The 25,346-nt window shown below is 43.9% G+C and overlaps 1 protein-coding gene across 1 annotated transcript in view; it reads right to left on the minus strand.

The window, feature by feature from the left end:
* Window positions 1–764: 764 nt before the first annotated feature.
* kcnh5b (potassium voltage-gated channel, subfamily H (eag-related), member 5b) overlaps window positions 765–25,346 on the minus strand; it is an 84,066-nt gene continuing 59,484 nt past the window's right edge. Inside the window, exons 11-12 of the mRNA XM_045207474.1 lie at window positions 1,757–1,989; window positions 765–1,652 (exon numbers count right to left, since the gene is read on the minus strand). Of these exons, the coding sequence (XP_045063409.1) occupies window positions 1,019–1,652; window positions 1,757–1,989 (867 nt within the window). The 3' untranslated portion in view covers window positions 765–1,018. The remainder of the gene's footprint in view (window positions 1,653–1,756; window positions 1,990–25,346) is intronic.

Below are 25,346 nucleotides of genomic sequence, written 5' to 3' on the forward strand. Positions count from 1 at the left end.
GTGTCTGTCCCGAGCTCACTGGCACTGGAAACTCTGAGGGCCCAGAATATTTTATACAATGTTTCAAGTTTGCTAGCGCAAGTTTTGGGCGACCCAGTTGATAGTTGACAGTTCGTTGCAGACAGGCCATGCGTAGCCAATGTGAGTTATAGGATATTTATTTTTATCAGGATATTTTCTACATGCAGGCTGCAATGTTTTAATGTGTTGGCTTTATGTAGGCTATTTTTACATAGTTGGCAATGGCAATAAAAGTTACTTTTAGATTTGTATAATTTTCATTTAGATAGACTGTAGATTAACCACAGACAATGATTTTGAGATACAAAGACTATTATAAATGAAATGAAACTGTTCCACAAACATTTGCATATGAAAATCATAACTGGCACACAGATTGGTAGAAATGGTAAGATAAATTTGCACTTCAAATGTAAAAGGTTGCCGACCGCTGGTGTAGCCTATTACCGGCAACTTCAGGAGCATAAAGGCAGAATCAGCGAAGGCCAGTAGCAGCGAGAAGAGGGTCAGGAACACGTTGTTTTCTTCTGGTTAGGCTATCTTGATCTCTGGCTGCCTCTTGAGTCATTTTTGTGTTGTAATTATTTAATCAAACAGCGTGCTCAAAGCATCAGACAATTTCAGTACATATAGCCTAGTTGATTTTATTAGAACACATAGGGTGTGTCTATATATGGAAAAATACACGTTTTAAAATTCGACAAAGATTCTTTTTTTTTTTTTTGTCGGGGACAGCCCTAGTAGAAATGCAGGAAATGAGCTTTAGATGCCCCAAACAATTCTGAGGGACCCCCAGACCCACCGCCAGGTGATGTCCCCCCCACTTCTAAAACCAAAGTTGCGCCCCTGAATAGACTGATAGTTTCTTTGGCAAGCCAGAATCCAGCTGGACATGCATAGAGAAGTATTTACAATCAAGAAAGGTCTCATGATGGACATGAGTTAAAAGTTTGTGTGCAAATGTTAAGGTATGTCGAACAGTGGTGTTATGTCCTCTTCAGATGTGCCCGTCATCGTCCACTGAGTCAGGAGAAACGGGTCTGGAGACAGTAAAGATGTCCTGACGTTTGGTTTTGGTTTTGGGGGTGGCGGCCAGAGGTAGAGACGGCCTCCTCTTCTCTGTAGAGGTCAGCAGTTTGAGGATCTGAGCCACCTGTTTCTCCAGGGCCCCCAGCCGGCCCCCCAGAGTCTGGAGGTCCCCCCGGAGCTCCAGCCGGGTCTCCTGCAGCGCAGCCTGCAGGGCCTGCTCTGGGATGGGGCCGAACGGGTGTGGCAGGGGGGCCTCCCCGGCCCTGTCTATACGCAGCTCACTCTTAGTGATGCCGCTGTCACAGGAGTCTGTCTTATGGAGGGGGTTGTCCTCTCCCTCTCCTCCTCTAAGCCCCGCCTCCTGACCCCTGCCCTTCTGTGATAGCATCTCCACAGAAACGGCTTTAGCTACATTGTTTAGTCCCTCCTTCCTGACCACGGGAGGTGGGGCAGCCACGTTTTTGAGTCGCCCCCAACCCCTGGCAGCAGGAGGCTTTACCAGAGCAGGGCTGCTGCTCACCTTGAGCTGGACTGGAGGCGGCTCCCCCACGGCAGGGCTAGACTGCATGGGGGTGACCTGAGACACGGTGAGCACACTGCTGCTGCAGCCCGTAGGGGAGCCCCGTTCTGGAGCCCCTGCAGGGAGGAGTGGGGCCCGGGCCGCTGGATGTTGAGGGGCAGGGAGTGCTGCAGGCTGGAGTGGGACAGCTGCAGGCTGTGCGGAATGGGGTGCAGGTGGTGCTCCACTTGGAGCTGGTTCTTCTCCAGGTCCAGTTGGGAGGATGCCCCCTGATTCCTCTGCAGCTCCTTCTGCTGCTTGAACTTCTGGAAGAGCTTCCTGACCGGATGGTCCTGGGGGATGGTCAGCTGAACCTCGTTCTTCTGGCGCTGGCGCTCCTCCTCCTCCTTCTTCACGTCACTGATCTTACGAAAAATCACCTGCAGAGTACAAAAAACAGAAGAGTCATTTATATAAACATGTATTCTTTCAAATTTTTATACATTATTTATGAATGAAAAGTAATACATGATTCTGTTAATGTATACAGTGCATTCGGAAGGTATTCAGACCCCTTGACTTTTTCCACATTTTGTTACATTGCAGCCTTATTCTAAAATTGATTAAATAAATTGTTTTCCTCATCAAACTACACACAATACCCCATAATGACAAAGCGAAAACTGATTTTTAGAAATATTTGCAAATGTATAAAAAAATAAAACACAGAAACCTTATTTACATGTATTCAGACCCTTTGCTATGAGACTCGAAATTGAGCTCAGGTGCATCCTGTTTCCATTGATCATCCTTAAGATGTTTCTACAAGTTGAGTGGAGTCCACCTGTGGTAAATTCAATTGATTGGACATGATTTGGAAAGGCACACACCTGTCTATATAAGGTCCCTAAGTTGAGAGTGCATGTCAGAGCAAAAACCAAGCCATCAGGTCGAAGGACTTGTCCGTAGAGCGCCGAGACAGGATTGTGTCGAGGCATAGATCTGGGGAAGGGTACAAAAAATGTGTGCAGCATTTAAGGTCCCGAAGTGGCCTCCATCATTCTATATATATATATATATATATATATATAACAGTGGGGAAAAAAAGTATTTAGTCAGCCACCAATTGTGCAAGTTCTCCCACTTAAAAAAGATGAGAGAGGCCTGTAATTTTCATCATAGGTACACGTCAACTATGACAGACAAATGAGAAGAAAAAATCCAGAAAATCACATTGTAGGATTTTTTATGAATTTATTTGCAAATTATGGTGGAAAATAAGTATTTGGTCAATAACAAAAGTTTCTCAATACTTTGTTATATACCCTTTGTTGGCAATGACACAGGTCAAACGTTTTCTGTAAGTCTTCACAAGGTTTTCACACACTGTTGCTGGTATTTTGGCCCATTCCTCCATGCAGATCTCCTCTAGAGCAGTGATGTTTTGGGGCTGTCGCTGGGCAACATGGACTTTCAACTCCCTCCAAAGATTTTCTATGGGGGTTGAGATCTGGAGACTGGCTAGGCCACTCCAGGACCTTGAAATGCTTCTTACGAAGCCACTCCTTCGTTGCCCGGGCGGTGTGTTTGGGATCATTGTCATGCTGAAAGACCCAGCCACGTTTCATCTTCAATGCCCTTGCTGATGGAAGGAGGTTTTCACTCAAAATCTCACGATACATGGCCCCATTCATTCTTTCCTTTACACGGATCAGTCGTCCTGGTCCCTTTGCAGAAAAACAGCCCCAAAGCATGATGTTTCCACCCCCATGCTTCACAGTAGGTATGGTGTTCTTTGGATGCAACTCAGCATTCTTTGTCCTCCAAACACGACGAGTTGAGTTTTTACCAAAAAGTTCTATTTTGGTTTCATCTGACCATATGACATTCTCCCAATCCTCTTCTGGATCATCCAAATGCACTCTAGCAAACTTCAGACGGGCCTGGACATGTACTGGCTTAAGCAGGGGGACACGTCTGGTACTGCAGGATTTGAGTCCCTGGCGGCGTAGTGTGTTACTGATGGTAGGCTTTGTTACTTTAGTCCCAGCTCTCTGCAGGTCATTCACTAGGTCCCCCTGTGTGGTTCTGGGATTTTTGCTCACCGTTCTTGTGATCATTTTGACCCCACAGGGTGAGATCTTGCGTGGAGCCCCAGATCGAGGGAGATTATCAGTGGTCTTGTATGTCTTCCATTTCCTAATAATTGCTCCCACAGTTGATTTCTTCAAACCAAGCTGCTTACCTGTGGTCCTCTGTAGCTCAGCTGGTAGAGCACGGCGCTTGTAACGCCAAAGGTAGTGGGTTCGATCCCCGGGACCACCCATACACAAAAAAATAATAATAATGTATGCACGCATGACTGTAAGTCGCTTTGGATAAAAGCGTCTGCTAAATGGCATATTATTATATTATATTATATTGCAGATTCAGTCTTCCCAGCCTGGTGCAGGTCTACAATTTTGTTTCTGGTGTCCTTTGACAGCTCTTTGGTCTTGGCCATAGTGGAGTTTGGAGTGTGACTGTTTGAGGTTGTGGACAGGTGTCTTTTATACTGATAACAAGTTCAAACAGGTGCCATTAATACAGGTAACGAGTGGAGGACAGAGGAGCCTCTTAAAGAAGAAGTTACAGGTCTGTGAGAGCCAGAAATCTTGCTTGTTTGTAGGTGACCAAATACTTATTTTCCACCATAATTTGCAAATAAATTCATTAAAAATCCTACAATGTGATTTTCTGGATTTTTTTTCCTCAATTTGTCTGTCATAGTTGACGTGTACCTATGATGAAAATTACAGGCCTCTCTCATCTTTTTAAGTGGGAGAACTTGCACAATTGGTGGCTGACTAAATACTTTTTTCCCCCACTGTATATATATATATATTTTTTTTTTATTATTGGTGTATTTTGTACCCCTTTATCTCCCCAATTTCATGATATCCAATTGGTAGTTACAGTCTTGTCCCATCGCTGCAACTCCCGTACGGACTCGGGAGAGGAAGGTCGAGAGCCATGCGTCCTCCGAAACACAACCCTGCCAAGCCACACTGCTTCTTGACACACTGCTCGCTTATCCGTACAACTGGCAACCGAAGTCAGCGTGCATGCGCCCGGCCCGCCACAATGAGTTGCTAGAGCGCGATGGGACAAGGACATGCCGGCCAAATCCTCCCCTAACCAGGACGAGGCTGGGCCAATTGTGCGCTGCCTCATTGGTCTCCCGGTCGCGACTGGCTGCGATCGAACCCGGGTCTGTCGTGACGCCTCAAGCACTGTGATGCAGTGCCTTAGACTGCTGTGCCACTCGGGAGGCCCGGCTCCATCATTCTTAGATGTAAAAAGTTTGGAACCACCAAGACTCTTCCTAGAGCTGGCCGCCCTGCCAAACTGAGCAATCGGGGGAGAAGGGCCTTGGTCAGGGAGGTGACCAAGAACCCAATGGTCACTCTGACAGAGCTCCAGAGTTCCTCTGTGGAGATGGGAGAACCTTCCAGAAGGACCCTCATCTCTGCAGCACTCCACCAATCAGGCCTTTATGGTAGAGTGGCCAGACGGAAGCCACTCCTCAGTAAAAGGGACATGACAGCCCGCTTGGAGTTTGCCAAAAGGCACCTAAAGGACTCTCAGACCATGAGAAACAAGATTCTCTGGTCTGATGAAACCAAGATTCAACTCTTTGGCCTGAATGCCAAGTGTCACATCTGGAGGAAACCTGGCACTATCCCTACAGTGAAGCATGGTGGTGGCAGCATCATGCTGTGGGGATGTTTTTCAGCGGCAGGGACTGGGAGCCTAGTCAGTGCTCAGGACCTTAGACTGTGGCGAAGGTTCACCTTTCAACAGGACAATGACCCTAAGCACACAGCCAAGACAACGCAGGAGTGGCTTCGGGACAAGTCTCTGAATGTCCTTGAGTGGCCCAGCAAGAGCCCGGACTTGAACCCGATCGAACATCTCTGGAGAGACCTGAAAATAGCTGTGCAGCGACGCTCCCCCATCTAACCTGACAGAGCTTGAGAAGATATGCAGAGAAGAATGGGAGAAACTCCCCAAATACAGATGTGCCAAGCTTGTAGCGTCATACCCAAGAAGACTTGAGGCTGTAATCGCTGCCAAAGGTGCTTCAACAAAGTACTGAGTAAAGGGTCTGAATACTTATGTAAATGTGATATTTCCGTTTTTTATTTTGAATAGATTTGTGAAAATTTCTAAAAACCAGTTTTTGCTTTGTCATTATGGGGTATTGTGTGTAGATTGATGAGTGAAAAAAACGATTTAATCAATTTTAGAATAAGGCTGTAACAAAATATGGAAAGAGTCTGAATACTTCCGAATGCACTGTACATTGAAAACAAGAAAGGAATCAGAGAGATGAATATGCAAACTGATATAAAGAGCACCTGTCTGTCTATCTGGCCATCTATTCATCACGTGTCCCATTGACACCGCAGTGCAGTCAAGTCCTCTAAACTGCAGCTGGCTTTAGAGGGGATCTCTATTAAATTATCCATCTGCACTTCTGACTGCCTCACTCTATTATTCAACCTGATTTGCCTGGCGCCGCCAAACTGCTCTCCTCTCCTGGCGCTTAGATACTAATTAAATTGGGAAAGATAGGGATCTCAGCCAGCCAGAAGACTAAAGTGTTATTCTTGGTTAAAATAATGGTCCCTCTGCAGCTGACAGTCCAGGCATGTGGCTCTTTAGCATGGCGGGAATATATTATTATTCCCTCATATTCCTTCTCTCAGCCTTGTCAGGACATGCCCCCTCCTCGCTGTACCCGGCACCTCTGTTGGAAGTGGCTGCGTAATGTCACTTAATGTCATTGTATCAAGTCCCCTGCTGGGTCAGTGGGCTAGTGTAGGGACAAGGATGGGGAAAGAAAGGACTTGTCAATCACATCACCTGCAGATAGCCTGTAGGCTTAATTGGGAGGCAGTGACTATTCATCATTAAAACTAAAGCTTTTTCTGAAACGTAGTCTACATTTATGTGATGAGTCACTGTCTTGGTTCATACAGTGCAGGGACCGCAAAATTGTGTCGATTTTTCTCCACAAGACAATAGCTCTGGTGTTTCCCACTTCTTTTGATTACATCATGAATTTAACAGGTTAGCTTTTCTCTCAGTCAACCAGAGATTATCTAGAGACCATGACTTGGGCAGCTTGAGTAGGTGGGTAGATCTGAATAAAGTTAAGGGGGGGAAAAGGTCTAAACTTTGTAAATCAAAGAGTTTTCATAAGCTTTGATTGACAGGTTAAGTGCTATACCGATTTGCATGGACCTCTTGAGTGAGAGGCAATTCAGCTTGGAGAAGAAACAAGGTTATGGTAGTTATGATTGGCATACTTGGGAAGCTAAAACTCAAGACAAATACTTTCACCACATGGCTCTCAGACAAGTGGCTTGACTTATTTTCCTTATTCAACCTAATTTCACTGACCCAATTATTCTCTCCTTCTGTCTGTTATGGAACTTTTCACTTTATTTTACATCCATATGACAGAGCAGGAAAAATTATAAACCATTGCTATCTATAGTGATGAATGGCCTATTCATTACGGTTTACTGAGGAGTACTCTTCATAATACCCACAACATCTGACCACATTACAGTCGTTCTGCCTGAGTCATTCTGCCTCAGATACGGCAGCTTTACATCATATGTGGGAACTGAAGCCATATCATTCAAACATAAAATGGGGGATATCAGTTAAGGGAACGATAGGTTAATGATATCAGGAAAATACAAGCATTATTTGTCGAAACATGTTTGGGAGACAAAATGGATGTGCATTTAGACATCGTCCCCTCCAAGTTCACCCTGCCTTCCCCTTAGAGAGGGGCATTGAGCTCCTAGAGAGACAGGACTGTATGCAGATGTCATAATGTGTATGGTAATGGAGAGGAGAATTAGCAGTGTAGCCAGAAGGGGAGCAGCTATGAGCTCACTCCACAAGATGGTACAGAACAAAAAAAAGCCATCAAACATAAAACAACAAGAAACACGGACACAGACGCAAACAGACAGATTAATTATTCAGATGAAAAGAGGGCCTGGAGTACTTTAAAGTTTTATTTTATTTTAGAGAGGGGCAGTAAGGGTGAGTTGATAATCGAAACCTAAAAACAGACATACTACACCTGTTCTACCCTACAGAGATTGATCGCAGCAATATCCCAAAAAATGTAATTATTTCATTTATTTTGCCTACAACTAGGTAAGTAATTGAGAACACATTCTCTTTTACAATAACGACCTGACAAAGATGGAGAAAATACAAATGCACCATGATGATGTGATTCTCTCAACTCAAATTTGTTTGTTGTTAATACAAATCCAACCTTTCTAACCCCATTAGAAGTTTTTGTTTTTTAAACTAGAAGAATGGCTGTCACTGAAAACTCTAAAATATGTAAAGAAATAAATAAATACTTTTTTTGGTGCTAATTTACATATTTAAGAAAAACCTGAAATATTACATTTACATAAGTATTCAGACCCTTTACTCAGTACATTGTTGAAGCACCTTTGGCAGCGATTACAGCATTGAGTCTTCTTGGGTATGACGCTACAAGCTTGGCACACCTGTATTTGGGGAGTTTCTCCCATTCTTCCCTGTAGATCCTCTCAAGCTCTGTCAGGTTGGATGGGGAGTGTTGCTGCACAGCTATTTTCAGGTCTCTCCAGAGATGTTCGATCAGGTTCAAGTCCAGGCTCTGGCTGGGCCACTCAAGGACACTCAGAGAATTGTCCCAAAGCCACTCCTGTGTTGTCTTGGCTGTGTGCTTAGGGTCATTGTCCTGTTGGAAGATGAACCTTCACCCTAGTCTGAGGTCCTGAGTGCTCTGGAACAGGTTTTCATCATGGATCTCTCTGTACTATGCTCCGTTCATCTTTGCCTCGATCTTGACTAGGCTCCCAGTCCCTGCCGTTGAAAAACATCCCCACAGCATGATGCTGCTACCACCATGCTTTACCGTAGGGATGGTGCCAGGTTTCCTCCAGACGTGACGCTTGGCATTCAGGCCAAAGAGTTCAATCTTGGTTTAATCAGACCAGAGAATCTTGTTTCTCATGGTCTGAGAATCTTTAGGTGCCTTTTGGCAAACTCCAAGCGGGCTGTCATGTGCCTTTTACTGAGGAGTGGCTTCCATCTGGCCATTCTACCATAAAGGCATGATTGGTGGAGTGCTGCAGAGATGGTTGTCCTTCTAGAAGGTTATCCCATCTCCACAGAGAAACTCTAGAGCTCTGTCAGAGTGACCATCGGGTTCTTGGTCACCTCCCTGACCAAGGCCCTTCTCCCCCGATTGCTCAGTTTGGCCAGGCGGCCAGCTCTAGGAAGAGTCTTGGTGGTTCCAAACTTCTTCCATTTAAGAATGATGGAGGCCACTGTGTTCTTCGGGACCTTCAATGCTGCAGACATGTTTTGGTAACCTTCCCCAGATCTGTGCCTCGACACAATTCTGTCTCGGAACTCTACGGACAATTCCTTCAACCTCATGGCTTGCTTTTGATGCACTGTCAACAGTGGGAACTTATATAGACAGGAGTGTGCCTTTCCAAATCATGTCCAATCAATTGAATTTACCACAGGTGGACTCCAATACATTTATAGAAACATTTCATGGAAACAGGATGCACCTGAGCTAAATTTCGAGTCTCATAGCAAAGGGTCTGAATACTTATGCAAATAAGGTATTTCTGTTTTTCTAAAAACCTGTTTTCACTTCGTCATTATGGGGTATTGTGTGTAGATTGCTGAGGATTTGTATTTATTTAATCAATTTTAGAATAAGGCTGTAACGTAACAAAATGTGAAAAAAGTCAAGGGGTATGAATACTTTCCAAAGGCACTCTATATCAACAAGCATTTTTCTTTTTCTTGCAGACAGTTCGGCAGACTGAGGGAAAAAGAACTCCAAGCAGCATTGCGTAGGTTCTATTTTTGGAGCAGACTTCAAAGCTCGTTGAAAAGACAGTTCGAATTACAGTGAACCTCAAATCAATAAACTCCTACCCTGGTTCAAAGTAGAATTAGAACAACAATCCTATGTTTACACAGTGGATGAATTCATATTTGGGCCAAAGGGGAAGAAAGGGTTCAATGTCCTTATGAACCGCTCACTACAAGGGTATGTTTGGTCTGACTTTGAACTGTCTTTTCTTCTCTGAGGCTCCATTGTAACAATCTACCTCTGGCTCAAGAGAAAGAAGGGAGGGAGAGAGTGGTAGAAACAGAGTGGGGAGAAAGAGAGAGGGAAGGGGACAGAGAGAAATCGAGAAACAACGATTGTTGTCTTATCTTCAAAACTTGCACTGAGGGCCATGATCTATCTATCTCTCTCTCTCTCTCTCTCTCTCTCTCTCTCTCTCTCTCTCTCTCTCTCTCTCTCTCTCTCTCTCTCTCTCTCTCTCTCTCTCTCTCTCTCTCTCTCTCTCTCTCTCTCTCTCTCTCTCTCTCTCTCTCTCTCTCTCTCCATTATATTTTATATATTTATTCATGATAGTGCACAGGGAATTGTCCAGTCAGGCTCATTCATTGTTGCGGTCTTGGTAAGCCTGATAGGCTACAGTGTACAGCACCGTGCCAAGATTGGCTGGGATTGTTTAAGAATGACAAACAAGCCTGTTAGAAAGGTAGTGTACCACTGATGTCATAGGTCACACATTGCCACCACAACACTATCAAACCCTGCCTCCATGCAGTATTGTAGGAAAACACTGTAGGTTGTGCTGCTTATTACAGCTGATGGCTGAGATGCATGCTGATGAGCTACAGTGGGGAAAAAAAGTATTTAGTCAGCCACCAATTGTGCAAGTTCTCCCACTTAAAAAGATGAGAGAGGCCTGTAATTTTCATCATAGGTACACGTCAACTATGACAGACAAAATGAGAAAAAAAAATCCAGAAAATCACATTGTAGGATTTTTAATGAATTTATTTGCAAATTATGGTGGAAAATAAGTATTTGGTCAATAACAGAAGTCTCTCAATACTTTGTTATATACCCTTTGTTGGCAATGACACAGGTCAAACGTTTTCTGTAAGTCTTCACAAGGTTTTCACACACTGTTGCTGGCTAGGCCACTCCAGGACCTTGAAATGCTTCTTACAAAGCCACTCCTTCGTTGCCCGGGCGGTGTGTTTGGGATCATTGTCATGCTGAAAGACCCAGCCACGTTTCATCTTCAATATCCTTGCTGATGGAAGGAGGTTTTCACTCAAAATCTCACGATACATGGCCCCATTCATTCTTTCCTTTACACGGATCAGTCGTCCTGGTCCCTTTGCAGAAAAACAGCCCCAAAGCATGATGTTTCCACCCCCATGCTTCACAGTAGGTATGGTGTTCTTTGGATGCAACTCAGCATTCTTTGTCCTCCAAACACGACGAGTTGAGTTTTTACCAAAAAGTTATATTTTGGTTTCATCTTACCATATGACATTCTCCCAATCGTCTTCTGGATCATCCAAATGCACTCTAGCAAACTTCAGCCGGGCCTGGACATGTACTTGCTTAAGCAGGGGGACACGTCTGGCACTGCAGGATTTGAGTCCCTGGCGGTTAGTGTGTTACTGATGGTAGGCTTTGTTACTCTGGTCCCAGCTCTCTGCAGGTCATTCACTAGGTCCCCCTGTGTGGTTCTGGGATTTTTGCTCACCGTTCTTGTGATCATTTTGACCCCACGGGGTGAGATCTTGCGTGGAGCCCCAGATCGAGGGAGATTATCAGTGGTCTTGTATGTCTTCCATTTCCTAATAATTGCTCCCACAGTTGATTTCTTCAAACCAAGCTGCTTACCTATTGCAGATTCAGTCTTCTCAGCCTGGTGCAGGTCTACAATTTTGTTTCTGGTGTCCTTTGACAGCTTTTTGGTCTTGTCCATAGTGGAGTTTGGAGTGTGACTGTTTAAGGTTGTGGACAGGTGTCTTTTATACTGATAACAAGTTCAAACAGGTGCCATTAATACAGGTAACGAGTGGAGGACAGAGGAGCCTCTTAAAGAAAAAGTTACAGGTCTGTGAGAGCCAGAAATCTAGCTTGTTTGTAGGTGACCAAATACTTATTTTCCACCATAATTTGCAAATAAATAAATTAAAAATCCTACAATGTGATTTTCTGGAGAAAAAAAATATCCATTTGTCTGTCATAGTTGACGTGTACCTATGGTGAAAATTACAGGCCTCTCTCATCTTTTTAAGTGGGAGAACTTGCACAATTGGTGGCTGACTAAATACTTTTTTTCCCCACTGTATGTCATGTTGACACAAGTCACTCCTCTCCCCCAACTCATTATGACAGAGATGATAATCAAAAGCCTAGTTAATTTCTCCTCTTTCCAGGGGCTGATGTAAAAATGTATCTAATCAGCAGTGCTCCAGCGGCAGAGCCGAGCCTAGTCAGCACACTGACTGAAAAAGGTCCAAGCACTTAAATATACAGCTGCCAGCATGCAGACCTTCTACTAGTATAAATTATGCAAAGCACTCAGAGTAATAAAACATGATACAACTGCAGTGAAACACTTCTCCAAGTTCCTCCCCCCACCCACATCAGCAGGAATAATATTTAAAAAATGTCCCAAGCCTGCAGGAGAATGCAGGGCCAGGGAGTGGGAGGTACAGTAATTGTGTAATTCCTGGGAGGAGATATTGGTCAGGGAAGCTAATCCTGGTAGCTGGAGGGTCTGGGGGTGTGTAGGTGGTCTCATCACTCATCTTGATTAGATTTAGAGTTATATTACAGAGTTATATTTATCCCAGTAAGCTAGGGAGTGGATGTTCCTGGAGCATGGGGTATGTGATAGATACTCTGTTGGCTCTCTAACAATACTCGCACAATCACAGAAACAGAATGAATAAAGGATCCAAACTGTACCCCTGACTCCCGCACCGCGTGCCAACCCTTCTCTTCAAACTCATAATCAAAATGTAACGCTGACTTGGATGTGAGGCTGAAATCCCACATTCATATATTGAAGAGGGATAAATGATGCAGAGCTGTGGAGGAACAGTCAGAACTCCAGTCAGAACTCTGTCATTCTGTTACGTTTTCCTGGAATATGAGGAGAGATGCTTGTCTCTTGACCATTTCTCCATACTGCCTTCTCTCTATGGCTTTCTCTCTCTGGCCAGCCCCATACACAGGCCCTGGGAGTGGGGGTAAGAGATAGAGGGAGAGAGAGGGACTTGTACTCCCCCTCTGGGAAGCATCTCTGTAGGCGAGTGGATGACACATCCCTGCTCCCTAGGTAATCCAGCCTGTCATCCTCCTCCCACACCGGTCACAAATATACAGACCGTGGGGGGCAGGGAGCCACACACAAGCACACACGTATATGAGCAAGCACACACACACACACTGGAAAGCACATGTACGCACATGCACGCAGACACACAGGCACACGTGCACACACGCACACAAATACACACACAGGCCTTAGGGAGTGTCATCATGGAGGCTAGGAGATATTGCAGTAGGAGCTCAATCTAGACTTGTGTGGTGAAGAAGCATCTTAAAAAGCACAGAGCAGATTGGAGAGCAGTACAGGGAGTGGCTTCATGGAGTGGCTTCTTCTCCAGAGAAAAAAGTGGGTCAATTTTCCTCTTAAGTTCAGCAATTCATTATTTACCAGACAGAACAGAGAAAATGAGACTCTCTACATGGGTGACTTCCTCATCTCCCCTCCTCCTCCTCCTCCTCCTCCAGCTCAGCTTTCTCCATCTCACCTGATCACTGCACAGCCTTCCACACACACATAGACATGCTGTTCTCTTGCTGAAATCAGGAAAACATTTCCAACAAATCACCATCTTGGACTTCAGCCTGCACTTTTCTGTATTAAACTCCCTACCCCACCATATCCTCTCTCACACACACACACACACACAAACTTCTCCAATAATCCCTATAGTCACAGAGTGATTCCTCTCCATAGTATTTAATCTGTAGGTGCTACAAAGCAACCATTGGTGTCATATGAAGCTTTACCGCTTGCTCTGTAATATGAGTAGTATTTAGTACTTTTTTTGAAACATTCATTTATGAATATTGACAAAATATAAAGATGAATACTGAAAATATACAATTTATGATTTGGCACATTTTTCGGTAACACATTATTTGGATAGTCCATCTGTAGATGCTCTATAGACTATCTGTAACATTTAAACTAGCTATCTACTAACCCCAATCCTAGCCCTAACCTTAACCCTTATCCTTATCCTAACCCTAACCTTAACCCTTACCCTAGCCGTAACGCTAACCCTAACCCTTATTCTAAAACGTACCCTAACCGTAACCCTAGCAAGCAGCTGCTTATCAACAGATAGTCAGTTGCTTATCAACAGATATTTTGTTGATAGCATGACCATCTGTAGAGCATCTACAGATGGATGATCCAAATAAAGTGTGACCAATTTTTCAATATATTGTTGAACATAATGTACTCTATGGTCATATCAAAGTTCCAGAGTGGGATCTCTTCTACTTTTAGAGTTATGAGCCAATTTGTAAGCATTACCAAAAGAGTGAATCTGAAAATGGATTCAAAATGGTCATCATCTGCTGGTGATTTTCAGGATGTAAAAGGTAAAAGGAGGGCTGTGATTGGTTACATTGGGTTGGGACAATACAGTTTACATACACTTAGGATGGAGTCAATAAAACTTGTTTTTCAACGACTCCACAAATTCTTGTTAACAAACTATAGTTTTGGCAAGTCGGTTAGGACATCTACTTTGTGCATGACACAAGTAATTTTCCAACAATTGTTTACAGACAGATTATTATAATTCACTGTATCACAATTCCAGTGGGTCAGAAGTTTACACACACTAAGTTGACTGTGCCTTTAAACAGCTTGGAAAATTCCAGAAAATGATGGCATGGCATTAGAAGCTTCTGATAGGCTAACTGACATAATTTGAGTCAATTGGAGGTGTACCTGTGGATGTATTTCAAGGCCTACCTTCAAACTCAGTGCCTCTTTGCTTGACATCATGGGAAAATCAAAATAAATCAGCCAAGACCTCAGAAGAAAAATTGTAGACCTCCACAAGTCTGGTTCATCCTTGGGAGCAATTTCCAAATGCCTGAAGGTACCACGTTGATCTGTACAAACAATAGTATGCAAGTATAAACACCATGGGACCACGCCGCCGTCATACCGCTCAGGAAGGAGACGTATTCAGTCTCCTAAAAATGAACGTACTTTGGTGCGAAAAGTGCAAATCAATCCCAGAATAACAGCAAAGGACCTTGTGAAGATGCTGGAGGAAACAGGTACAAAAGTATCTATATCCACAGTAAAACTAGTCCTATATCGACATAACCTGAAAGGCCGCTCAGCAAGGAAGAAGCCACTGCTCCAAAACCGCCATAAAAAATCCAGACTACGGTTTGCAACTGCACATGGGGACAAAGATCGTACTTTTTGGAGAAATGTCCTCTGGTCTGATGAAACAAAAATATAACTGTTTGGCCATAATGACCATCGTTATGCTTGGAGGAAAACGGGGGTGGCTTGCAAGCCGAAGAACACCATCCCAACCGTGAAGCACAAGGGTGGCAGCATCATGCTGTGGGGGTGCTTTGCCGCAGGAGGGACTGGTGCACTTCACAAAATAGATGGCATCATGAGGAAAGACAATTATGTGGACATATTGAAGCAACATCTCAAGACATCAGTCAGGAAGTTAAAGCTTGGGCACAAATGGCAATGACGCCAAGCATACTTCCAAAGTTGTTGCAAAATGGCTTAAGGACAACAAAGTCAAGGTATTGGAGTGGCCATCACAAAGCCCTGACCTCAATCCTATAGAAAATGTGTGGGCAGAACTGAAAAAGCGTGTGCGAGCAAGGAGGCCTACAAACCTGACTCAGTTACACCAGCTCTGTCTGGAGGAATGGGCCAAAATTCACCCAACTGATTGTGGGAAGCTTTTGGAAGTCTACCCAAAACGTTTGCCCCAAGTTAAACAATTTAAAGGCAATGCTACCAAATACTAATTGAGTGTATGTAAACTTCTGACCCACTGGGAATGTGATGACAGAAATAAAAGCTGAAATAAATAATTCTCTCTACTATTATTCTGACATTTCACATTCTTAAAATAAAGTGGTGATCCTAACTGACCTAAGACAGGGAATTTTAACTAGGATTAAATGTCAGGAATTGTGAAAAACTGAGTTTAACTGTATTTGGCTAAGGTGTATGTAAACTTCTGACTTCAACTGTATATGATTATATCGAATATTGTGATATTTGACATTGACGATATCTCAGGAAGTGCAAGATGATATATTGTGATGTCAAGACTGTACTCTATTTCAATGGTCACCAACCGGTTGATTGCGATCAACCGGTTGGAGATGGCGCCAGAGAAGATGGCTGCCGTTTTACAGCCCTCTAACCAATTGTACTATTATGTGTGTTTTTTCGCATTATTTATAATTTATTCTGTACATAATATTTCTGCCATCGTCTCTTATAAGCAAAAAGAGCTTCTGGATATCAGGACAGTGATTACTCACCTCGTATTGGACGAAGATTTTTTCTTCAACGAGTCGGACCCGAAGGATATCCTACAGACAACCGACAAGGCCCAAATCCCCGTCATTCGCAGGAGAAAGAGACAGAGATATCGTGGACGTAGGTCGGGTGCCTTGTAAGGATCCGACGGCGAGTGAGTAAACTGCCTCTTCCATCAATCCTATTAGCCAATGTTCAATCATTTGAAAATAAATTAGATGACCTACGATTACGGTTATCCTACCAACGGGACATTAAAAACTGTAATATCTTATGTTTCACCGAGTCGTGGCTGAACGACGACATGGACAACATACAGCTGACGGGATATATGCTACATATAGGCAGAATAGAACGGCTGACTCCGGTAAGACAAGGGGTGGCGGTCTGTGTATATTTGTAAACAACAGCTGGTGCAGAAAATCAAATACTAAGGAAGTCTCAAGTTTTTGCTCGCCTGAGGTAGTGTATCTCATGATAAGCTGTAGACCACACTATTTACCAAGAGAGTTTTCATCTATATTTTTCATAGTTGTCTATTTATCACCACAAACCAATGCTGGCATTAAGATTTCACTCAATGAGCTGTATAAGGCCATAAGCAAACAGGAAAACGCTCATCCAGAGGCAGCGCTCCTAGTGGCCGGGGATTTTAATGCAGGGAAACTTAAATCCATTCTACCTAATTTCAACCAGCATGTTAAATGTGCAACCAGAGGAAAAAAACTCTAAACCACCTTTACTCCACACACAGAGACGCATACAAAGCTCTCCCTCGCCCTCCATTTGGCAAATCTGACCATAACTCTATCCTCCTGATTCCTGCTTATAAGCAAAAACTAAAGCAGGGAGCACCAGTGACTCGGTTAATAAAAAAGTGGTCAGATGACGCAGATGCTAAGCTACAGGACTGTTTTGCTAGCACAGACTGGAACATGTTCCGGGATTCTTCAGATAGCATTGAGGCGTACACCACATCAGTCACTGGCTTCATCAATAAGTGCGTCGATGACGTCGTCCCCACAGTGACCGTACGTACATACCCCAACCAGAAGCCATGGATTACAGGCAACATCCGCACTGAGCTAAAGGGTAGAGCTGCCTCTTTCAAGGAGCGGGACTCTAACCCGGACACTTATAAGAAATCCTGCTATGCCCTCCAACGAACCATCAAACAGGCAAAGAGTCAATACAGGACTAAGATTGAATCGTACTACACCAGCTCTGACGCTCGTCGGATGTGGCAGGGCTTGAAAACTATTACAGACTACAAAGGGAAGCACAGCCGCGAGCTGCCCAGTGACACAAGCCTACCAGACGAGCTAAACCACTTCTATGCTCGCTTCGAGGCAAGCAACACTGAAGCATGCATGCTGTTCCGGATGACTATGTCATCACGCTCTCCGTAGCCAATGTGAGTAAGACTTTTAAGCAGGTCAACATTCACAAGGCCGCAGGGCCAGACGGATTACCAGGACATGTACTCAGAGCATGTGCTGACCAACTGGCATGTGTCTTCACTGACATTTTCAACATGTCTCTGACTGAGTCTGTAATACCAACATGTTTCAAGCAGACCACCATAGTCCCCGTGCCCAAGGACACTAAGATAACCTGCCTAAATGACTACCGACCCGTAGCACTGACGTCTGTAGCCATGAAGTGCTTTGAAAGGCTGGTCATGGCTCACATCAACACCATTATCCCAGAAACCCTAGACCCACTCCAATTTGCATACCGCCCCAACAGATCCACAGATTATGCAATCTCTATTGTACTCCACACTGCCCTTTCCCACCTGGACAAGAGGAACACCTACGTGAGAATGCTATTCATTGACTACAGCTCAGCGTTCAACACCATAGCGCCCTCAAAGCTCATCACTAAGCTAAGGATCCTGGGACTAAACACCTCCCTCTGCAACTGGATCCTGGACTTCCTGACGGGCCACCCCCAGGTGGTAAGGGTAGGTAACAACACATCTGCCACGCTGATCCTCAACACGGGGGCCCCTCAGGGGTGCGTGCTCAGTCCCCTCCTGTACTCATACTGTACTCATACACCCATGACTGCATGGCCAGGCACGACTCGAACACCATCATTAAGTTTGCTGATGACACAACAGTGGTAGGCTTGATCAATGACAATGACGAGACAGCCTATAGGGAGGAGGTCAGAGACCTGGCCGTGTGGTGCCAGGACAACAACCTCTCCCTCAACGTGACCAAGACAAAGGAGATGATTGTGGACTACAGGAAAAAAAAGAGGACTGAGCACGCCCCCATTCTCATCGACGGGGCAGTAGTGGAACAGGTTGAGAGCTTCAAGTTCCTTGGTGTCCACATCACCAACAAACTATCATGGTCCAAACACACCAATACAGTTGTGAAGAGGGCACAACAAAGCCTATTCCCCCTCAGGAGACTGAAAAGTATGGCATGGGTCCTCAGATCCTCAAAAAGTTATACAGCTGCACCATCGAGAGCATCCTGACTGGTTGCATCACCGCCTGGTATGGCAACTGCTCGGCCTCCGACCGCAAGGCACTACAGAGGGTAGTGCGTACGGCCCAGTACATCACTGGGGCCAAGCTTCCTGCCATCCAGGACCTATATACCAGGCGGTGTCAGAGGAAGGCCCTCAAAATTGTCAAAGACTCCAGCCACCCTAGTCATAGACTGTTCTCTCTGCTACCGCATGGCAAGCGGTACCGGAGCGCCAAGTCTAGGTCCAAAAGGCTTCTCAACAGCTTCTACCCCCAAGCCATAAGACTCCTGAACAGCTAATCATGGCTACCCAGACTATTTGCACTGCCCCCCCACCCCATCTTTTTACGCTGCTGCTACTCTGTTAATTATTTATGCATAGTCACTTTAACTCTACCCACATGTACATATTACCTCAACTAGCCGGTGCCCCCGCACATTGACTCTGCACCGGTACCCCCCTGTATATAGCCTCCCTACTGTTATTTTATTTTACTTTACTTCTGCTCTTTTTTTCTCAACACTTTTTGTTGTTGTTGTTTTATTTTACTCTTTTATTAAAAAATAAATGCATTGTTGGTTAAGGGCTGTAAGTAAGCATTTCACGGTAATGTCTACACCTGTTGTATTCGGCGCATGTGGCAAATAGAATTTGATTTGATTTGATCTCAAAGGCATTTCTTGTTGATCACCAACCATTTCTGTAAAAAAACCAACAATAAAGCCTTGCGTTCCAATTTTTTTATCTTGCGCTGTTGGCGGTAGGTGCACTCGATTCAGCTGTCCAGCACGCCAGTTAGGCGAAGTGTTCCGATTCTGCACCATTTCATGTGTCTGAAGGTACAAACTCTGCCTTCCCGGCGGGCCCGGAGAGCAAATCAAGTACACTATAGGCCAATCGGATGGCTCAGATTACCGTGTCTGCAGAAATGTAGCAGGCGTAAAAGAAAGCTACAGCAAAGTTAATACTGTGAGATTTCAAAACTTTTAAAACAATGACTAGAGAGAGACTGTCAACGAATACAGCCTACCTAAAAATGGTCCGAACAACAATGCATTGGCAGGGCAATTCAAGAAAAGCCAATATCTGGTGATAATGTATTGGGCCTATAGTTTACTGCACAAACCTCATTGCTACAGTACTGTTTTTAATAGGTTAATGTTGCCTAGGCTTACGTTTTGAAGTCATGTTCCAAAGAAACCACAGGGGTAGATCTCGGCTTGCATTTTGACTCAGAAAGTGATCTTGATTAAAAAAGGTTGGTTACCACTGCTCTATTTGAACTTTACAAATCAAAACGGTGCAGTTCTATCAGTTATGCTGTATCACTGTGTTGAAAATGAATAAATACACTAATAAACTAATTTTTCAATAATATTTTTTACATTCATGTTTATATTTTTAAATATTCATAAATTCATTTAAATGTTTTTATTGAAATCAAAATACTACTTATATTACTACTCATATGACACCTATTTTTGCTTTACAGCATCCCCAAAATCATGGTATTTCTTTTGTCTGGGTTTTGTGAGGAAACACTCATTACTAATACATCAGTCGGCTGGTAAAAGTATCCTTGTCTGCAGGGTCTAGCGTCCCTTACCATTGTCCTTCAAGCACACAAGCTGTCCCAGCTAACAAAAATAAACCATCCCAAAGAGCCTCTAATGACACAGATATACTGGAAATGTTTGTTTCTTAGGCTTTCAACCTAAATGTAAAAGAGGAATACTCCAGAGATCTAGAATTCTCTGAAAAGTATTGGTAGCCTAGTATTCGACAGCACTGTGAAAATCTTCAAAACGGATCCTTTTTATATCAGAACCTTTAAGCTCTGCAGAAGTACAGCATAGGTTTTGCTTAACAAATTATGTGCAGTGGCCCCTTTAGGCAAAAGAAAAAGCGCAGATTTGCATGTTTAAAAAAAAAAAGTAATATAGCTCTCTTTAGTCAGGGAAAGAGTCTAGAAGCCCTGAAGTGCTTTCTTAAATGACAAAATCGTTAGGTAACTTAATGCTCATTTTACCAAGATAGAAACAATCGCTGAGACTAAGAAAGAGAAAGAAAGGTGCTTTGGGTTGAAAATTCACAGTGGGCCATTTTTAACATGCGCGTTGAACTTTGTCTTTTGAAATAATTTGTCAAGTGTTGTATGAAATAATTTGATCAGATGAAGGAACAACTTAAAATACATGAATTAAATGTTTTTAGAATCAAAAGGATCAACAGCTTGAGTATTTGTTTCTGCATACCAGAGCATATGAGCGGAGTGGAGCGGGAGCGAGCGTGGAGCGTGAGCGGACGGTTTTTGAACAGAGCGCAGAGCGGCATTTTTAAAAGGACGGAGCGTCGCCCTATGTCCCGCTCCAATTTCGCTCGCTCACACCACGAGTCTGAAGCATGTTCAAGCCTGACCCAGAATCCATCTGTTTAATTTAATTTGTGTCGTCCATGAATTTGTATTTTATAGAGCGAGAGGAGCAGCAGCAGCAACAAGAGAAAAGGGTTGAGGAATTCAAAAGTTTATTCACTGCACGCAAAGGCCCAACCATAACAAGGGAGAGAAAAAGAGAGCTGGATGTAGCATTTTTAAAAATGATTTTCATGGACTATGAACCGCTGAGTAAAGGAGAACGCGAAGGGATGCAACACTTCGCCAGCGCAGCTCAACCGGGCTACACCCCCCCAAGAAACTATGATAAATCAGTACTTTACTTTATCAAATTTACATCTGAGATGCCCCATTCACATGCTTCAGCTGGCGATCAAAAACGCCGTTAACAAGCACGACAACATTAATAGTCTGTTAGTGAAAGTCGGGCACCTGGTGAAAAGTGTACGCAAGAGCACAGAGGATACCGACCAATTAGGTGTCCGCCCCACAAATGCCTGCGCCATTCGATGGAGCAGCCAGCTGCGGATGATTCAGTCGTTCATCCGGTTGTTCCAAAAAGACCCGTTATGGCAAAACAAACTCAAGTCTAATGTTGCTAACATCACCCTGAATCAAGTACGGCAGCTGACGCACCTTGTCAGTGTGCAGACACCACTAGCAGACCTCACAGACAAAATGCAGAAGGAGCTGGGGAACCTGGGGATGATCCTCCCTGCTGTCACAGAAATCAAATCCCTGCTCACCGATTACACTCACGCTGCACTTCCAATGGGCATCGCTGCTTTTGCAGAAACATTGGCAAACAACGTGTCAATTCGTTATGGAATACAGTGGGGGAAAAAAGTATTTAGTCAGCCACCAATTGTGCAAGTTCTCCCACTTAAAAAGATGAGAGAGGCCTGTAATTTTCATCATAGGTACACGTCAACTATGACAGACAAAATGAGATTTTTTTTCTCCAGAAAATCACATTGTAGGATTTTTTATGAATTTATTAGCAGATTATGGTGGAAAATAAGTATTTGGTCAATAACAAAAGTTTCTCAATACTTTGTTATATACCCTTTGTTGGCAATGACACAGGTCAAACGTTTTCTGTAAGTCTTCACAAGATTTTCACACACTGTTGCTGGTATTTTGGCCCATTCCTCCATGCAGATCTCCTCTAGAGCAGTGATGTTTTGGGGCTGTCGCTGGGCAACACGGACTTTCAACTCCCTCCAAAGATTTTCTATGGGGTTAAGATCTGGAGACTGGCTAGGCCACTCCAGGACCTTGAAATGCTTCTTACGAAGCCACTCCTTCGTTGCCCGGGCGGTGTGTTTGGGATCATTGTCATGCTGAAAGACCCAGCCACGTTTCATCTTCAATGCCCTTGCTGATGGAAGGAGGTTTTCACTCAAAATCTCACGATACATGGCCCCATTCATTCTTTCCTTTACACAGATCAGTCGTCCTGGTCCCTTTGCAGAAAAACAGCCCCAAAGCATGATGTTTCCACCCCCAAGCTTCACAGTAGGTATGGTGTTCTTTGGATGCAACTCAGCATTCTTTGTCCTCCAAACACGACAAGTTGACTTTTTACCAAAAAGTTCTATTTTGGTTTCATCTGACCATATGACATTCTCCCAATCCTCTTCTGGATCATCCAAATGCACTCTAGCAAACTTCAGACGGGCCTGGACATGTACTGGCTTAAGCAGGGGGACACGTCTGGCACTGCAGGATTTGAGTCCCTGGCGGCGTAGTGTGTTACTGATGGTAGGCTTTGTTACTTTGGTCCCAGCTCTCTGCGGGTCATTCACTAGGTCCCCCCGTGTGGTTCTGGGATTTTTGCTCACCGTTCTTGTGATCATTTTGACCCCACGGGGTGAGATCTTGCGTGGAGCCCCAGATCGAGGGAGATTATCAGTGGTCTTGTATGTCTTCCATTTCCTAATAATTGCTCCCACAGTTGATTTCTTCAAACCAAGCTGCTACAATTTTGTTTCTGGTGTCCTTTGACAGCTCTTTGGTCTTGGCCATAGTGGAGTTTGGAGTGTGACTGTTTGAGGTTGTGGACAGGTGTCTTTTATACTGATAACAAGTTCAAACAGGTGCCATTAATACAGGTAACGAGTGGAGGACAGAGGAGCCTCTTAAAGAAGAAGTTACAGGTCTGTGAGAGCCAGAAATCTTGCTTGTTTGTAGGTGACCAAATACTTATTTCCCACCATAATTTGCAAATAAATTCATAAAAAATCCTACAATGTGATTTACTGGAAAAAAAATGCTCAATTTGTCTGTCATAGTTGACGTGTACCTATGATGAAAATTACAGGCCTCTCTCATCTTTTTAAGTGGGAGAACTTGCACAATTGGTGGCTGACTAAATACTTTAAATACTTTTCCCCACTGTATACTATACTGATTAACATCTCATTTTAGCGTCAGTGTTAGATCCCCGTTTCAAGACAGAATGGATAATCCGAGATGAGTCTGTATGCAACAAATTCGGTGAGATAAAGTAAGGCTGTGGTTTAAGCTAAAAGTGAAATACATGCAGATTTTGTTCCTTTTTTGGAGTGAGCGGGGGGCGATTTGAGTGGAGCGCGATGCAAACTGCGTTGAGCGCTGAGCGATAATGAGCGGACTGGCCTGATGTGGCTTTGAGCGGGGGGGGTGGAGGGGTGAACAGCTCCGTGAGCGAGGAGCTGAGATTCTCACCGCTCCACTCCGCTCATATGCTCTGCTGCATACCAACAAAGTATGCATTTATGAGATTATTTGAGAAAGAGAAAAGTTTTGTTTGTTATGAAAGTATACTGTATCTGCTGAAATAGTAGCAAGAAAAACACCTTCCACACTTATTTCCACCAGCCACAGTCACTAATGGACTGAATAAGAGACATACAGTATGTCACAAGCTCCAGGTGCAGAATAGCAAGCAGGCCTGCCTCAGTACAGGTCCAGGGCTGACCCAATTACTAGCTGTGTGACATCTCTCACACTGCATTGTGACTAATAAGATGATGGGTCATGGAGATGGAGCTCAATCAGTGCTCCACAACACCAGTTCATCACACACACTCTCAAGCACCAGCCATGGTACCAGCTCACAAACAAACAAGGACCAGCCATATAGCGGCAGTTCAACGCACGCACACACAAACACTATCTCTGCTATTTCTCACTGGGAGATAGGAGACTGCCAAGATGTCTGTGGGTGTTAACTGCTAAAAGGCCACAGTAAGTAATGAGTCTATTGGTATTTAATATAATTCATTATGTGAAAATGGCTCTGACAAAAGACCTATTGAGTGTAGAGAGAATAAACATGGTAAATACCTTTAGGATTAATACCCTAATAATGTGAGAATTACGGTTTCGATTATTTTTTTAAACATTAAATACACTATGCATTATGTGGGTTGAATGCTGTAAGGGACAGATCGCAATTTACTGGGGGGGAGGGTTGTCAAACTTAGTTTTTTGCTTTGGGGAGGGTTGTGTGGTTTTTTTATTGGACAAAGGGGAGGGTAGTGCATTTTTTCCATGGTGTACATTTGCTCTTTTGCAGGATTTACTATATAATTTCTTCCATCCTTGCCAAATTTCCTCATCTGCTTGCATGCGCCTCCTCTTTATCAAGGTGTTTTGGTACTTCCCTTATGCACTACGCTTTTCCGTGTGCTAACCTTTACTATACCACAGGTCAGTATAGTCTAACAGTCTGTCCTGCCCTCTATCCACCATTCATAGACAATAGTGGTAGGTGGATCCTTTGTCCGTATCTGCAATAGGCTAACTAGCAATCATACAGTGCATTCGGAAAGTATTACATTTTACATTTTACATTTTAGTCATTTAGCAGACGCTCTTATCCAGAGCGACTTACAGTTAGTGAGTGCAGACCCCTTGACTTTTTCCACATTTTGTTATGTTACAGCCTTATTCTAAAATTGATTAAATAGTTTTTTTTCCCTCATCAATCTACAAACAATATCCCATAACAAGTTTTTGCTTTGTATAAAAAAAATTAAAAAATTAAATATTACATTTACATAAGTATTCAGACCCTTTACGCAGTACTTTGTTGAAGCACCTTTGGCAGTGATTTCAGCCTCGAGTCTTCTTGGGTATGACGCTACAAGCTTGGCACACCTGTATTTGGGGAGTTTCTCCCGTTCTTCTCTGCAGATCCTCTCAGGGAGCGATGCTACACAGCTATTTTCAGGTATCTCCAGAATGTTAGATCGGGTTCAAGTCCGGACTCTGGCTGGGCCACTCAAGGACATTCAGAGACTTGTCCCGTGTCTTGGCTGTGTGCTTAGGGTCGTTGTCCTGTTGGAAGGTGAACCTTCGCTCCAGTCTGAGATCCTGAGCG

This window comes from Coregonus clupeaformis, chromosome 25 (assembly GCF_020615455.1).
Source record: "Coregonus clupeaformis isolate EN_2021a chromosome 25, ASM2061545v1, whole genome shotgun sequence".
Classification (NCBI taxonomy): Eukaryota; Metazoa; Chordata; class Actinopteri; order Salmoniformes; family Salmonidae; genus Coregonus; species Coregonus clupeaformis.